Below are 17,413 nucleotides of genomic sequence, written 5' to 3' on the forward strand. Positions count from 1 at the left end.
TCTGGCAGAACCAGACTCGGGAAGACAGAAAAGGGGGAAAAACACCATTGAAAGGTTACCTGTTGGAACAGGGAAACACAAGTTAATAACCACAATAATGTCACATGTACATAATATCATTTGAGAAATTAAACAGGGGGAAAAAGAGAGCAAAGTGAGGAAAGGTGTGACAGATGAGGTCCCCCAGCAGTCTAAGCCTATAGCAGCTTAACTATGAGATGTTTTAGGATTACCTGAGCCGTCCCTAACTATAAGCTTTATCATAAAGGAAAGTTTTAAGCCTAATCTTAAAAGTGGAAAGGGTGTCTGCTTCCCAGACATTTACTGGCAGCTTATTCCACAAGAGAGGGGCCTGATAACTGAAGGCTCTGCCTCCCATTCTGCTTTTAGACACTCTGGGAACAACAAGTAAACCTGCAGTGTGGGAGCGAAGTGCTCTGTTAGGAAAATATCTTACAATGAGATCTTTAAGATATGATGGAGCTCGGTCATTAAGAGCTTTATATGGGAGGAGAAGAATCTTAAATTCTAATCTGAATTTAACAGGGAGCCAATGAAGAGAAGCTAAAATTGGATAAACATGATCTCTCCTGTTAGTTCTCATCAGAACTCTGGCTGCAGCATTTTGGATCAGCTGGAGGCTTTTCAGAGAATATGTGGGGCAGCCCAATAATAAGAAATTACAGTAGTCCAATCTTGAAGTAACAAATGCATGAACTAGTTTCTCTGCATCACCTTGAGACAGGATGTTCCTGATTTTAGCAATATTACGAAAGTGAAAGAAGGCAGTCCTAGAAACCAGTTTTATATATGAGTCAAATGATAAATTCTGGTCAAGGAACTCCATGACTTACTCCGATGTGTGAGGAAGATTCTTCATTTACAAGAACAAAGTGGAATCTATCAGATAAATATGACTTAAACCAGCCTAATGCAGTTCCTTTAATCCCAATAACATGTTCAAGTCTCTGTAACAGAATGCTGTGATCGATCGTGTCAAATGCAGCACTGAGATCCAACAGGACAAGCACAGAAACAAGTCCGCTATCAGAAGCTAACAGGAGATCATTGTTAACTTTCACCAGTGCTGTTTCTGTGCTATGATGCACTCTGAATCCTGACTGAAACTCTTCAAACAGATTATTTCTATGTAAATGATCACAAAGTTGAACTGCAACTATTTAGACTATTGCTGTTGTTAGCTCAGAAAGATCAACTGGGCAGAAGCCGTCTAAATACAAATCAGGTTCTAAAGATACTTCTAAAGCTGCTGCACTTGATGATACATCAGTGATACTAGTGGGAAGGATTCCATCAATCTTCTCTCTGATAGAAACAATTTTATTGATGAAGAATCTCATGAAATCATCCCTGCTGAGAGTTAAAGGAATACATGGCTCAACAGAGCTCGGACTCTTTGTCTGCCTGGCAACAGTGCTGAAAAGAAACCTGGGATTGTTCTTATTCTCTTCTATCAATGAGGAATAATAAGCAGTTCTAGCTGTACGAAGTGCTTTCTTATACGTTCTTAAACTATCTTTCCAGACTAATAGAGACTCTTCTAAATTAGAGGAACGCCACTGTCTCTCCATCTTTCTTGCAGTCTGCTTTAACGCACGCAGCTGTGGATTATACCAAGGAGCCAACCTCTTCTGACTGATTACCTTCCTTTTCAGAGGGGCAACATTGTCCAGTGTTGTACGCATTGAAACTATAGTGCTGTCAACAATGAGAGTCAAGTTCTACTGGAGTAAAAAGTTAATTACAAGAGCGATGTTTGCAGAGCGTGGAAGCTGTGGCCCGACTACATGCAATCAAACGAGCCGTTAACTCACGTGTAACAGGTAGTCTTCAGGCTGCCTGAAACAAAACGCACCCATGACTTTACCAGAGCAAATGCAGAGGGCTCACCGCAAAGAGCAAAGCACTCGCAAGTCTCAACCAAGAAAAAAACAGATTGGACGTGAGCATTAACCAGAGCAGCTTTGAAACAACATTCTTCTGGAGCAACGCGTTAAAAGTAAGATCAACACGGATCAGAGTGACTTTATGAAAAGTGACAGAGGGATTGTTATGGTTCAGGACCTGAAATATACAACACCCGAAGGCAGTGCTGGGGCCTGGACGTGAATGGATGGACTTGGAATCGGGTCAGCTGGATGAATTCTGAAGTGTGCTGGGAAGTGTCATCTGCTTCGACAAACCCAACAGAGCTCGTTGTACAGTCCCCCAAAACCTACTGTGAACGTAACCCAGGAACTGTTCGAGGCAAAGAGGTGGAATAGAGTTAATAATCGAATTAAGCTACATGAAACTACAGGTGGAAATAGTAAAAACTGTGGACGGCAGTAAAGGCTTGACAAAGTGCCACAAAGAAGGAAACTGACACTTAACATTGTTTAGACTTTAAGGTTAATATCAAACATGTACATTTTATTGCATCTGTGCCTGGAACATTCAGGAGCTGTAATTCGGAAAACTTTCTACACACTTCAGCTGAGAGTCAGTCTGCCCGTCTTCATTATGACCGTGATTTAAATACGCTTGTAGAAAGATCATTCAAACGGTGTCAGAGAACCAATATTTCTGGGCATAACTGTATTGTGGAAATGTGTTTTTTTTGTGTGTGAGCTCATTAAAACAGAGAGAAGTCCCATATTCATGGTTTTATTGCATTACATCAGTTCATTGTGAAAAACAATTTGAAAACCAGTCATGTCAAAGAAAAAGTGTTGTGACAACAACCATTTACTTGATGTGCAAACAATGGTTCCAGCAGCAGCAGGCATTTGAGACAACAAGGGCAAATGAAAAAGTCAATTTTTACATTTTGTATGTAGAAGAGAAAATCCTTTGCTTAAAACCAGTTTCACTGCAGAATGTTACAGTCTTACAGCAGATCATTTGCTGATGTACAGTGTTTTAAGCCAGGGGCTCTCAGTCAGAGAGTCAGGACCTCTGCTTGAAGTCCTGACACAAATCCAAGAGGTCGTGCGTGGATTACTGCATTTGGAAGCAAGACCGAAAAAAATATACATCTACTTCTAAATGATTTTTCAGGCTAAGCTCTCTGATCTGTGCTTTAATCATACATTTTCTTTGAGCACACCGTAGTCTGATTAAAAACTGCAGCCTGCTCTTTTGCCCCTGTCTTCTTGTGGAAGCCATTCAAACAGAATAAAGTCTTCAGCAAAAAAGAAATATTGAGAACCGAGAGAAGCGTCTTGAACGTGCCTTTCTCTCTGGTTCCAAGACTACAAGCTGTTGTTGCAGTTGAACGCGATGGCAGCTGAAAGATGGTCAACATGTAGGTCATGGTCTATTTATCAATCAGCTTAGAATTCTTAGGAGAAACAGTGAAGCCACGTAAAATAACTTTACTGCGCTTTCAAAATTACCCTCCATCTTGACGTTGTACTACCTTAGATTCAAATAGATTTTTAGGATGATTTTATGGCAAAATTCAAATGGCAAAAATAGTAAAAGTAAAATGTTTAAAAAGAAAACAAACAAAAAAAAGTGGTGCGTGCACATGTATTCACCCAATTTGCTATGAAGCCCCTAAATATGATCTGCATCTATCTATCTATATCTATACACACACACACACACACACACATATACACGCAAAGCTTGAAAGCGCCACAGAGGAGGCCGGTGTATCTGTCCATAGGACCACTATAAGCAGTACACTCCACTGAGCTGGGCTCTACATGAGAGTAGGCAGGAAAAGCCATTGCTTTGTATCTCCAAAAGGCATGTGGGAGACTTGCCAAAATATGGAAGAAGGTTCTCTGGTCAGATGTGGCCAAAACTGAACTTTTTGGCCATCAAGGTAAACACTGTCTGGTTAAACCCAACACTCCTCATCACACCAATGACATCTCTATCCTGTTTGTGGCTTCCAAGCTCATTCCTGTTGAGGACAGAAATCCTAAACATCTAATAAACCCTCGTATCTACTGTAGTCTTTTAAAGAACAATTTAGCTTCTTTCACTTTGATATTTAGCTTGCAAATGTCAGTCAAAGAGGAGGTGCATCTGTGAGTATTTACAGGATGCTTCCCAAACAGGCTTTAGTGGAATGAAGGAACACGTGACTCAGGGCAACTGTGTCATTTTTTTCATTTGTTATTCATCTGGATAGGATTGGATCAGTGAAGCTCTATGGCACAGAGAAATTAGACACAACAGACATTTCAGAAAATTCCAACCACATGTCACCTAGTTTTAGGCTCAAGGGAACATGTATACTGTACAGTATGTATAGTGGATATGTTTTCTATGGATGGACCCACATGAAAATGTTTGGAAATTACTTTTTGTGTGTGTGTAAATGTCAGAGGTCATCTGGAGGACAATTCTTCTTCTTCACATACTGCCGCAGGTACTGGATGGCCGATAGAGCGCTCACATTCGCTAATAGAGCTGAAAAGTCATTCAATAAAGGTTAGTTTCAATTAGGTATCAAGTTGACAGATTTCACCTTCTGCTCCTGTGCAAGTCACGCTATTTCTTTCTCACGTTTTACGCCAACATTACAGTATTCTGTACTATAAATTGCGATTTGAATGAGCAAATTCCCATTTTTACATTAATCTTCAGCAGTAAAAAAGCTGTTTAACAGCTGGTGCACAAGCTTTCCTGTTGTCACACACACATCAAGATTTTAAATGTAAAAGGAAGACAATGTAAGTTAGTGTGATGAAAATGAAAGAATGTTGTAACTATACTCCTTTGATCAACTGATTAAGTGAAAAAAAGAATGGACAGAAAAATACAGTAATGTAAAATAGTCAAACAGTTTTCTAGCTAGATGTTTTCAGGATTTTAATGTTGTATTCTAGACTAAATGTTTTCAGATTGTCAGAGTGATTTAAGAGAAGATTCATACCTGCTTTCCAGGCATCAGCAGCCTCTGGGTCAGACGATCTCAGCACCCAAGAAGCAAAAGCAATGCAGACTAAGCACATATCTGACTGCTTCACCGTGGAGAAGATGCCCTCTTGTTCTGAAAGAGACAAAAACATGGACAAAAGATTATCTTTTCTACTAATAAGTTGGAGCTGTCAAATACAAATGAAAACAATGGTTCACAAGTCATTTAAACATTGTATTTAACTGAACATTTTCCAAATGCAGACGCTGAGAAATGTCAAGTTTTATAAAAAAAAAAAAAGGTCAGTTTGAATATGATGCCAACAATACATCACTAATAAGTCAGGGTTTAATTTTTTTGTTTTGCAACTCATTTTGACAGTGAAACACGTTTCCGTCCATGGCTTAATGTAAGATTTCAGTTGTTCACAGTTGCTCTTTCTTTCATATTCAGTGGATCTGGAGAGCAGACGGGTCAGTGTAGCGGTCGGTCTCTGTGGAGCTGTGTTGTCACAATATGTGCAGAATGAGGTTGGATTTCCTGCTGAAATTAACTCGACCTCATCTGAAAAATACTTTGTCTGGATGGCAGCAAAAGTTTCACCAAAGTCTTTATTTTTAAAATAAGTAACTTTTTAAAAACATATTTTTGTAAACAGTAAGAAAAGATTAAAATTTTACATGTTATTTCTTTACTATTCTTAAATCAAATTTTATGGTTTTGCAAATCATCGCAAAATTGTATTTATCTATTCTTTAATTGGGCTGTACATTTCTTTTTTTTTTCTCCTGATGTGGTCAAAGCTTAACTCACTTGGTGTTTGAATAGTTTCCAAAATCCTCTGCTGGTCTTGTAGTTCTCGGTACACCTGAGAATAAGCGGTGCACACTCTTCCTTCACTGAGCACAGCTGCTTTTGGAGCCTCTCTCCTAATCTGGATCTCCTCGGTCTCAACTGGGAACATCTGGGCGCCGGACCCTCTGCACCAGATGCCGCCTTTGTCACGGAAGCGTATCTTCCAGAACGACAGCAAACTTTTCCAACTGCGAGATCCACCCACAGCTGCTGATGAGGCTCTATGTGGAGCGGCATGGATAAAAGAATGATATACGACTCTAATTGGAGAGATTTCATCCACTTCTTCACAGTTTGCACTCAGAACATAGTGCTGTGCTGGGAATGTGAGCTCTCTGACAGTAGGATGAGAGCAGGAGAAAATAGGGATGGGTTTCCCTATGCTGCATTGGAGAGAAGAGGACAATGCGTCTTCCTTAAGTGTATAAAGATTGAAGTCAAAAACAGGAGCCACTGAGATGTCTTCTGGATCATAGACGGTAAGAAACTGTGATTCGGTGGTTGCTTTATCCTGTGTGAAAAAGTATTCAAACATCTCCGGGAAGGATATTCGGTAATCTGGATCTAGTAAGTCTGTGTTGGATAACGGTGCCGAAATGAGTGATTGCAGGCTGCTGCTTTCTTTAAGATCAGTTTTTACATCCAGAAGTATGCGGCTGCTGAGAGTCAAACTGCTGTCATCATTACCAAGTAAAGAAGGCAAAGATGTGTCCTCTGTGTTGAAATCCTGTACATTGTACATACTGGTGCTTTTTCTCATCCTTCTCGGCCACAAGGTCAAAGTCTGGTACTCCTGACTGTCCAAATACTGTCCTACAAAGTCTTCTGGAGGCACAGGTGTGTCCCTTCCTTCTGAGCTTGTGGAGTCATCCTCATGTGATATGAAAGAGGTGTCATTTTGTTGTTTTTTACTGAGACGTTCGGGGCTGGGGTTCTTACTGTTGCTAACAAACTGCCAGTATTCTTCCTCCAAATCTGAGTTGGAAAACTCGCAACTCGAGAGATCCGGCTTGGATTCATCAGTCTGTGTGAAGTAGTCTGAGTCTGCAGTGTCAGAAGTGTCCATTAGGCCGCTGTCGAACAAGTTATACTCCACAGAGCCAGTAAGGGGGTCATGGTTTGTTGGAAGATCGCCTGCATCTGGCGTCACCGTTTCTTGCACTGGTTTAAGTGGTGAGCTTCTACCCATCTTGAGCTGCAAAATGTCATTTATTGTAATTTTTTCCATTTCATCCCAAAAAGCAGAAATGGCATAAACGGGTCGGGCATGGCCAGCAGCTTTTGCATATGTTTCTGGGCTGTCAGCCACAGGGCAAAGTGCCACAGTCAAATCAGGCACAGGGAGAGGGGCAAGCTGGTCTCCCTGAGAGCAAGCAGATGCTGAAAGATTAATTGGAAGTGTTTGGGCTCCAGGTGTTTCCGAGTCTGTGTCATTTTTGCATGTGGAGTCGTCATCTGGTATTTCTGTGGCTCCTTGGCCAGCAGACAGAAGTGTGATGGAGGGCTCAGCACTGGCGCTTTTGTGACCTTCGCAGTTTGTATCTGCTACATCGCTGGAAGGAGGGTTTCCACAAGGATATACCTGTGTCTCTTGAGCTCGGTCAGTGTCTGTGTTCTCAGTCAGACCGGATTCGTGGCATTCGTCACATGGCAGAGATAATGAGTATTGCAAGCGTGGGTTTTCACTGAGATGGTCTTGAAGACGTTGCTGAAGTTCCTCCATTGATTCAGAGGCTGACAAATAGGTCTCGGAGTCATCACTGGGAATGGAGAACATCTCAGCGCTGTCTTCAAATTTGTCACACTGCTCAAACTCCAGCTGCGAGGGTGTAAATGTCCGTTGTGGTGTGGATGCTGAACTGTCTGACTCACATTTGCTTTCGTCGATCAGTGTTGACTTTTCTTTGAGTGACTGAGGGATTGACAGTTTTTCTGACAAATTTGAAACGACCCGAGCAGCATTTATTTCATCACTTGGATGTCCTGATTTTTTAGTTTGGTTTGATGGTGTGTCTCTCTCTTCCTTGGATTCACACCTATCATTCTTCTCCACTCCCTCTTCAGCTGAGCTCTCCTGCTCGGGGTTGCACGTACGACTTCCCTCACAAAGTTTTTTTTGCCGGCGTTTTTTTTTTAAAGAGGTAGAATGCTCTCGCTGTTGTCTGGGATTATCATTCACTGTCACAAACCAGCGCTCCTTTTCTGGTCTTACAGCACCCACAGCTCTCTCTGTGGTGTCTGGCTCATTCCCACTCTGTGCTGCTTGGTAACAGGAAAGTGGGTCAGGTTCTTTGGTGGATTTGAGGTCACTTTCTGTTTGCAGATCTCCTTTTTCTGTCTGCTCTTTTGTCTCTTCTGAACCCTGAACATTTATTGGGTCAGTTTGCAGTGTGTTTGCCCTGCTATCACTCATCTCCTCTGTGGTTTCTTGTGCTTTCTGCAAGTGCACTGCCTCTGTGTCCATGGCATTTCCTTCAGGATTACTGACACACCTTTCTACCTGCTTCACACTTGTTGCCGAATCATCCACTGTTCCTCTAATTCCACTTTGGTTAAGCTGCTCTGGTAGCCTTGCACAACCACTGCAGCTCTGTTCTGCAGTGTTGCTGTCAGCCTCGGAGCTCCTCTGTGTCTCCGGTTGGTCTTTGCTGAAGACTGAACTTGAGTTTCCCGAATCCTCTGAATCACTGAGGCTGGCGTCATCGGGGTAGGCGAGTGACGGTTGCAGCAGACTGCACTCCTCACTTTCATCACAGAAGCTGCTCCAGTCATCCTCCGCAATGTGAATGCTGTGATCCAAATCATCCATTCTGACACCTCACATGCTCTTCACTCTAATAAAGGAAGAGAAAATACTTAGTTTTTGGAAGGTTAGCATAAGAAAAATCCCCTAAATAGTCTCCTACAATGTGAATAAGTCCACCCTTGGTATCCTAGGTGGGTTATATTTGTTACACCGACACATTAGAGCTAAATTTAGAGCATGTGCCATTCTCTGAAGCTTAACATCAGCTATCACCTGCCATCCAGAAGCAGTTGCACAGACCTATAACTGTTCAAAAGTTGAGCGACCCCAGAGCAGCAAAGCAATGGCAGAGCACTGTGGTCAAGAGTAAGAAAGCGAGTCACATGATCTGAAGAGAAAAAAAAAAAGGATCAGCTATCCCATGTCCAACATATCAGCTTAACAAACATACCCGCCACCAGGTTGTTTTGCTTTGAAAATATAGTGAAGCTACAGGAATTCCATTGGCGAAAGACAACATATACTACAGTTGTTTTCTTTTGAATCGCCACGAAACACATTCATAAAAATAAACAGGCTGATTAAACTCTCATGTGAAAGTCAATAAAGGTCTTGTTATCTAACTTTAATTTATACCCGACATGAAGTACTACTAACAGTTTCTGCAACGTGTTCCAGTCCTAAAGGAGAGCCTACCTGCTGCAGAGGGATGAATCCTGCAGTTTGAAGGTGTCTGTACAGTTTTCTTGTAGGGATATTTCAGCTATGATGTCTATCTGTCCTTGCATATGTCAGACTGGGTCCTCACACTGAACTGTTATAAATAGAGTAGTATGTCCTGTCACATGTGGCCGCCAGTGCCAACGTCCTTCCCTCCATTACCAGAGGTATGACATTTCAGTCCTCCAAAATACAACCTTTCATAATGACAATAACACACATGATAACACATGAATAATTTGCTACTAATATGACTACAAGCAACTATGCTATTGATATTTAGCCATTTAATCATGTGTGGTGTTCCCCTCCTTCCTCGTGGTATTGAAGTGTTTAACCCCCTCTACTTTATTGACTGTATTTTAAGTGTCTGTATAGATTAAGTGATTTTACCAAACTGGATTTTCTCTTTAAATTTAAATCAAATTTTATTTGTTTTAATGTCTCTGTAAAGCACTTTGAATCACCTTGTCGTTGAATTGTGCTATAGAAATAAACTTGCCTTGCCTTAAAATCAAAGGATAACAAAAGGTACTAGTGATATGGTCACATCTAGTTTTAAGTATTAAGTTATCAATTTGTTTGTGGTTTCAGCTTTGAATAATGAAAACAACAACATGGCCTTCACATAAGGTGTTACATTATAAGCACGAGCCATTATAATGCATTGCTGAGGCTTCCTAGAACAACATCTCCACGTTAAAGACAATTATTCTTGTAAATAAACCTTGTTACAAGTAGTGAAGTTAAACAGAAGCATTTATAATGGGTCAAATAAACTCTCCTAAGAATACATTATTTCTTCTGGATGCCCTTAGCCCATTCATATTAAAACCACTGATGGGTAAAGTAACACTGTTCTTGTTAGAATTCTGTGATTCACATGTATGTTACTTAGACACAGTCTCCCCAAATAACAATCTGATAGCATCTGTGGGAAGCAAGCCCCAATCCACAGAGACCCCACTTCCCACAGGGCTCTGAGGATCTTTTTCTAATGACGTGGAACTGGAGAACTGGAGAGTTGTTTGTCCAAGCCCTGACCGGTCAGAGCGCTTTGATGGTACAAGGTGGACCTATTCCATGATACACAGAGGGTCTAATGGACAAAATAATGTTATGGTACAACAGTGTACAACAATCTTATGAGAAAAAAAAACAAAAAAAACCTCCAAAAATAACAGCAGCCGGCTCAATATGGAAAGGTGCTTTATTTTTTGGAAATAATACATACATCTTCTGAACTTTCTTCATGGCACTCAAACTGGAATATGTGCATCATTACAAAAACAATACATCATTTGTATAAAACAATATATACATGTATATAGCTTTTCCATGTCTCTACATCAGTAAATGCATGAAGGAGGAATATTTGTGTGGAATGATTGCTGCTATTTTCCGGCTCATTTCAGATCGCTCCACATGTACTGAAAATGGAAATGACTCATTCTTTAGTGGTAGAGTTGTCAAGATTAAAACCAAATACCCACATATAAAGAAAATAAAACGCAATATAAAATAAAATTAAAAAAAAAAAAAAAAAAACACCCCTTAGTGAATACAACTTGGGATTGTAGATACAGTTAAGGCCACTGGACATAATCAATTCAGATACCAATTACTTATCACAAATTTGTAGGGACTAAAAGCTTCCTGCTTCTATTTAAAGCTCATAATGGCTCAGCAATCACAGTAATGGCAAGAGCCATTTTCATTAGACATTTGGCAAAGGTAATATTAGTCAAGTTGTATTCATAATGCAACAATAATGCTGCTTCATAGACAAGACAACAACAAATCTCAATCACACATGATGGCAACAAGTTATTTAGAGTATTTCTTCTGAAAATCAAAGTCCATCATTGACTGAAAACCTCAGATAAATAAAGTGCACAACGATTTGTTAGTTTTAGGTTATTAGAGAAAATGTAGTAAAGTTGAAAATTCACTTCAAAGAACAAAAGTTCAGTTGGTTTAGAGGGATGACAGAAACCCCAAAGCACGTAAAGTTCTGTTGTTGAAAGCGATCACTTTCATATCTGAGCGGATCTGCGTGTGGAATGCAAGTCATGGCACTGCGATGCGTCGTCTGTTGGATGCGTGTCATACATTCACCTCGGTTGATCGCAAAAAAACAAGAAATACAAACGGGAACAATAAAAGTTCAAAATGCAAAATCAAACAAATATTTAATCACTCCAGCACCTGCCGTTACTCTCCGCAGCACGTTCACGAGTAACAGAAGACGCATCGTTTGCTTTGTTGGCCTCTTTATAAGCTGCAAAACTCAGTGCATGGTTACAAAACCCAAAATAAATAGCGCAAATAAAACCGTCCTGCTTAGCTGACAAAGGTCCACTGTGTCCCACGAAAGCCACAGCTGCATAACTGAGCTCGAGTTGGCCTTGTTTTAGAGGAAATACAGCTTAGCTTAGTAAGGCATAGACTGGAATGAACAGAAATTAATCTGGGTTTGTTCAAAGCAAACAAAATGCTGGACGAGGCTGTTTTTTTTTTTAACTTTCTACACACCCAGGTTGATTGCTCCTTGGTTCTCCATCTCTGCTCAAAGCCAAGCTAACAGGCCTCTTCTGACTGCAGCTTCACACTTTCCTTACACACTTGAGTAATATAGATCTCTTGATTCTGTCAAACTACTACTTAAATGCATTCATAAAACCCATCATTTAGATTTTGAGACTCAGAAACAGGACATAAAAAAAAAAACCTTACTTTTACTTTTTCACCAGTATATAAAGGGTTCAGCTCCAGTTCAAAACCCTTCTTTTGAGCATTTAAACTAAAACCAAAAAAATTGGAGGTGGTCTTATGCGGTGGGCGAAAACATGTTCTACACGTTGGAAGAGGATCTGCAACGCCCTCCATTCAAGGCACATCCTTAATTACAGTGATCCTGAATGGAACCGGCTCAAGAACCAGAGCCAATATAGCGGAAGAGGGGTTTACACTACAAACTACTATCCTGAGTGACCAAAAACAAAACAAGTAAAACACAGAACAACTTTTTCCAAGTTAGTTTAGAGCACAGCGACGACCGACAGGTTAGTTGTGGATACTGATCTTTTTCAGTGGCATTCTAACGATTAAAAACGGGAAAAAGCAGCAGCCCCAGTGACACGTATGAAGCAGAAGCAGCTATCGCTAAATTTGGCCACCGTTTCCACAGTCAGCTGGTCTTCTTTTAAATCTCTAAAACTTCACATCTTGAGGAAACTAAAAATCCTTCCTGAGCTTTCTGTCCTACCTGCACCACAACCCCCAACCCTCCCCCTAAACATTATACACTCGGGTCGTGGCTGATGTGGGTATGGTGGCGCTGTTCAGTGTCGATTTGGCAGAGGGACGCTCCCTTCTGACATATCTTGGCTTCCTCACTGAAAAAGAAGAAATGCAAATATTAAAAATCACACAACCAACTTTGAGAATGCCAAGAAACAAGACATACACTGAAGTAACTGATATATTTGGGTTAACATTTAGAGCTTTTTTATGAGGTTATAAAGCGCTTCAATGTCTAAATGAGCTCATCTCATTCCTTACAGCAATGCCAAAAACTCTAAGCATTGCCCAACGGCCTCACATGATACTATAACCTGTTCTGCAAGCTCACAGCTATTTTACAGACGTTGTTGTTGTCTTACCAGTTGAAGAGGGAATCATGACAGCCTAGAAGGGAAAAACAAAGAGTTTTAGGTATTCCCTCGAGGCTTGAAATGTCCTAAAGTGTTTGGGTAGGATTAAGCCATAAGACTGACTTACCGTCTCACTCGGTTGAAATATGAACGCTGTAGAAATATATAAGAAAAAATAAATAAATAAATAAAGAATCAAATGATTCCACTAAAGCAAAGCTGCAACATTCTGCTCTTTTCTATCTGACAAAACTGTGCGGCGCTCACCTTTGTTGCGGCGGTAGAAGATGCTCGGTAGCCGATTAGAGCGTTTGAGGTAGAAAAAGGAGGCGACCGAGAGGATCAGGAACAAGCTGATCAACAGTGTTCCCAGAAGAAGAGACGCCGCCACACCTGGGCCTCCTGCATCAGAAACAGGGAATTAACAGAGAAGCAGAAACAGAGAAGCTAATGAGGTCGTTTCAAAGTCACATTTTAAGCTCATTACAAGAAATGTCAACCAAATTCCCACAAAATGTCGCCTTAATGTCGACACGAGAGGTCTTTTTCTTTATTAATTAAAACACATTTCAGCCAAAAACAAGACATAAATACTGACTTAATATCACACCAACACGAGCGCATCTCTTACCAATTTTAGGAACGACAGTCGTTACTGTTGTGTGATTTTTACGCTCCACTGTGTAATCTAGACAGGCAAGGCAAGTTTATTTGTATGGCACAAGTCAACAACAAGGTGATTCAAAGTGCTTTACAGAGACATTAAGAGTAGAAATAAAAAGCATGATTTAAAATTTAAAAGAAAGAAACAAGAACAATACAGATAAGATTGAATAAAAATGCAATAAAATGATATGAAAAATGAAGATAAAATAAACTGTAATAAAATAATAAGAATGTAAATGATGATAAAATCAGTAGTTAAAATAGGTTTACGTTTTGAAACTCAAGGTTATTTGGAGCTTTATTCAAATGCAGCTGAAAATAGATGCGTCTTCAAAAGACAGCACAAAACATCAAAATTAAGAAGTGAAACATGTTCAGTGGAGTTGAGGTTTCTTACTGTAGGTGCAGACCGTCGCGTTCTCCAGATCCGCAGCTGCCGAGTCACAGAATATGCAGACAGTGTTGCTGTTCTCCAGGACACGAAAGAAGCATCCTGAGGAGTTCGGGAGGATTTATTTGACATTTTTTGACATGATTGTAAGAACAAAATATAAAATAAATAAATAAAAAATTCTTGCAATATCAAGTCGAAGGTATAGGAAATCATTACACAATTGTTTTTTCCCAAAAAAAAATTATAGTCATATTTCTAACAATCAAAGCAAATGTTTTTCCATTTTAAACAAAAAGTATGTGCACTATATCTTAAAAGGTTTGCACATGTGTCTACAGTTAAAAATAAAGGTTCCATTAGCACAGGGACAGGGTCTGAAGCTTCTTAAACAATTCAGTGCTAAAGTGCTGTTTGAGAAATAAAAGAAAAATAACTTCTAAAACCATCTGACCCTGAAAATTTGAGGTTTCTGAAAAACCACCAAAGCTCTCATTTGTCAGCCTCTGAAACAGCTACAAATTCCAAAGGAAAACCATTAAACTTTGAGATAATTCACCACCACTTATTGGCGACGCTTTGTGCCTCGCAGTTCATTCCCATTTGCATTCTTCTTTAAAAAGGCAAAAAAAGAAAAAGCATCAATTTTATAGCAGAACTCGTTAATGCTGTGCTGAGGAAGCACAGATGTTGTGCAGGAAGAGAAAGTGGAGGAAGAGATTCTCCATTTGTATGAATTAATTTGTAATGGCTGGTGTCTAAAACAACCTGGAAGTCATGCAACACCCGCTACACCAAAACCTCTGCAGCCCTTCAGGTTTTGGTCTTTGCTTTTGGCCTTATTTGTTTCAGCTTGTTTGGCTTTAATGACACACCACAAATTCCACAGGAATGTCATCATCCCCATGATCCACGAGTACAGAATAAAATACAGAGTAATGTTACCAAATGATGAGGTATCAGTTTGCTTTTGTTTTTTTTACAGATGCCTGTGAATGACTACAGCTGTGAGGAAAACATAATCAGACCACGACCTGGAGCCTAACCAAGTCCAAGTCTAGATTTAATTAAAAGAGCTCCAGAAAAAGCATGTCTTGGTGTTCTCCACAAAGGGCCTTTCACGGGGGCTTCCCAGACTCATAATCAAGATGACTGTCTTTTTCTCTTTGTCTTGAAGTGTAGATTTAGTTTTGTTAACCTCAGAAACACCAAGAAATATCTGGGACACCGTCTGTGCATTAATGCACACATGGAGCACAGAGTTACTCTTTTACTGACAGACTTTCCTCGTTGAGCTTGTGATCTTACACACGCAAGCTTGAACATTACTGAAATGAGCTGGTTGTGTCTGTGTTAGTAGATCTGCACAGTTTGAGGATGTCGACAAAAAAAACTCGACTCCCCATCAGCGTCATTTCTCATTTACATCCAGATTCAAGTCTGTGCATCTTAGTAGATCAACACCCGATACGCTCTTTAATTTAGTTTCATTTCTTTAAAGCTCAACACTTTAAGGAGGAGCTCTGCTACAGAACTAATAATGTTAGAAGGTGAAAACACTTAGTTGCATTCTACATATTACTGCTGCCTTTCACAGCTCGTTGTCAGTGGTGACGAATTCAAAACAGTCACATTACCTGGTTCACAGTGAGTGTCATTGGAGCACGAATTGTTCACTCTCTGCTTCTCGCCACAGCACTCAAGTGAGTTCTGATGCAGGGCCTGCAAGCAAACGGTATGCACAAGTTACCAAAGCCGTGGGACCTGAATAAAGCAAGTATGCAACAGCCATTCTCTACCTTTGTTACCGGTGTCTCGGGTCTAATAAGAATCACAGTTGCAGCAAAGACCAAAAGGAATGGCAGAGCCATACTCAAAACCCTGGAGACAAAACACATCCGGATTAGATATGGATCAGTCACACATAGATGGACACACCTTAACCCACTTAAACCAACAGAACAGTTCTTAGTATCCTAAAGTTGTGGAACATTATTCCATAACTGGGAATATGAAAGTAGGATACAATAAATACTTGTAGGGAGAGTCACAAAAGCAATCAAGTGTTGATTGATTGTCTTTAAATATGCTTTAGCCTTTTCCAGCTCAATTGAGCTCCATAATGCTTCTTTATGTTGATTCGATCAAGGAATCGTACACAGAAACCCAGCTTTATTGAGAAGGGAAGAGTTTGTAAAACAAAAAGAATATCAAAAATCACATTTGAAAAATACTGTCTCTGTTGTTGTGCTTCAGATGATGGAGTACACAAATCCTCACATTTTCTTGCTATTGGATTTATAATTTAGCTGTTTCTTGTAAAACCGTACGACTTGTGAATCTTAAGATAGTTTCTCCTCGAAAAAACAAAAGCTGTTTACTATCTTAATTTGAACAAGGAGAAAAAAAATAGGCTTTGGTTACACTGAACAAAATACAATTAGTCTTTTCAATATTCAAACGAGACACCCAGCATGAATATTCAGAAGGGGGTAACAACAACAAATAAAGAGAAAATAACAAATGACTCTGCAAGTCTTTATCCTTTCACTGACTGTCACACACAGCGTTATACTGTCAATGTACAGAAATAATGTCAAAAGCAGAGCAGCACGCTATGCAGCAGGCTAACGCCAGATGAGTGATACAATAAGGTGTTCAGCTAGCTAGCACCTGTCATGGCATGAAGTAATAACCTGAAAGTGCAAGCATTCAGAGATCAAATACTCATATCAGCGTTCAGGAGGCAGATCTGCTCATCTTTCTGAATATATGTCACACTGTTGCGTCTAATTACAAATACAGAATCAGCAGCTGCAGTGCTCATTGTAGAAACGCATAAAGTTCACTCACCAGCCAAATACTAGGCTTTGGCCCGACCAAACTCTTGGGTGTGGTTTAATAATCAGCAGGTCCTGTCTGCCGCAAAGACACATCCACACAGTTGCTTTTATTTGCTGGTGGATGTGTCATCAACTAACCTCTGTGGTCCTGCTACAGGCAGATAATCCCTGCTGCTCGTTGCGTGTAGCTACTTGTTGTCGTTTAGCATGCAGACTTCCGGGAGGGCTTTTCAAAATAAGGTCTAGACACCGATACAGAGAGCGTGTAATAAAAATAATTAAGAGATACCTCTGTTTCATGGTGCCGTATCTAATACTTCTTCTAAAAATAAATAGAAAAATTCCGTAATTTTATTCAAGATTTTTTTTGTCTTTTTACTTTTTTTTACATAATGTTGTCTTCAAAGACAACATTAAACGTAGTAGTTCACAAAGGTTTTGTGTTATAAAATAAACAATACAGTAATGTATTTTTTTGAATAGTTAAATTTTAGCCAATATATACACCTCAACTATTTTCAGGAATAAAATATTTGTCAGCAAAGCAGCATGTGCTGTGTTAATGTGGTGGTTGCACTGCACTGGAAAGGGTCAGTCATCACTTATATTAGTTACACCTGTGTTTAAATATTCACCATATCTGAGCATGACTTCATA

At 39.9% G+C, this 17,413-nt stretch overlaps 2 protein-coding genes across 2 annotated transcripts; both read right to left on the minus strand.

Annotated features, from left to right (window-relative positions):
* Nucleotides 1-4,319: 4,319 nt before the first annotated feature.
* Nucleotides 4,320-9,269, minus strand: perm1b (PPARGC1 and ESRR induced regulator, muscle 1b). The gene is made up of 4 exons (XM_072383140.1): nucleotides 9,177-9,269; nucleotides 5,693-8,568; nucleotides 4,895-5,011; nucleotides 4,320-4,428 (listed from the first exon to the last, which is right to left on the minus strand). Exons 2-4 carry the CDS (start codon nucleotides 8,541-8,543, stop codon nucleotides 4,340-4,342), a joined length of 3,057 nt encoding a protein of 1,018 aa, XP_072239241.1. The 5' UTR covers nucleotides 8,544-8,568; nucleotides 9,177-9,269; the 3' UTR covers nucleotides 4,320-4,339.
* A 1,123-nt stretch (nucleotides 9,270-10,392) lies between these two features.
* On the minus strand, nucleotides 10,393-16,954 carry cunh1orf159 (chromosome unknown C1orf159 homolog). The gene is made up of 9 exons (XM_072382088.1): nucleotides 16,767-16,954; nucleotides 15,713-15,794; nucleotides 15,551-15,635; nucleotides 13,920-14,015; nucleotides 13,488-13,544; nucleotides 13,124-13,258; nucleotides 12,984-13,009; nucleotides 12,866-12,890; nucleotides 10,393-12,598 (listed from the first exon to the last, which is right to left on the minus strand). The coding sequence occupies exons 1-9, from the start codon at nucleotides 16,847-16,849 to the stop codon at nucleotides 12,495-12,497; spliced, it is 693 nt and encodes a 230-aa protein (XP_072238189.1). The 5' UTR covers nucleotides 16,850-16,954; the 3' UTR covers nucleotides 10,393-12,494.
* Nucleotides 16,955-17,413: the final 459 nt, after the last annotated feature.

The sequence above is a fragment of the Leuresthes tenuis genome, unplaced genomic scaffold, assembly GCF_036924035.1.
Source record: "Leuresthes tenuis unplaced genomic scaffold, fLeuTen1.0.hap1 SCAF_3, whole genome shotgun sequence".
Lineage (NCBI taxonomy): Eukaryota > Metazoa > Chordata > Actinopteri > Atheriniformes > Atherinopsidae > Leuresthes > Leuresthes tenuis.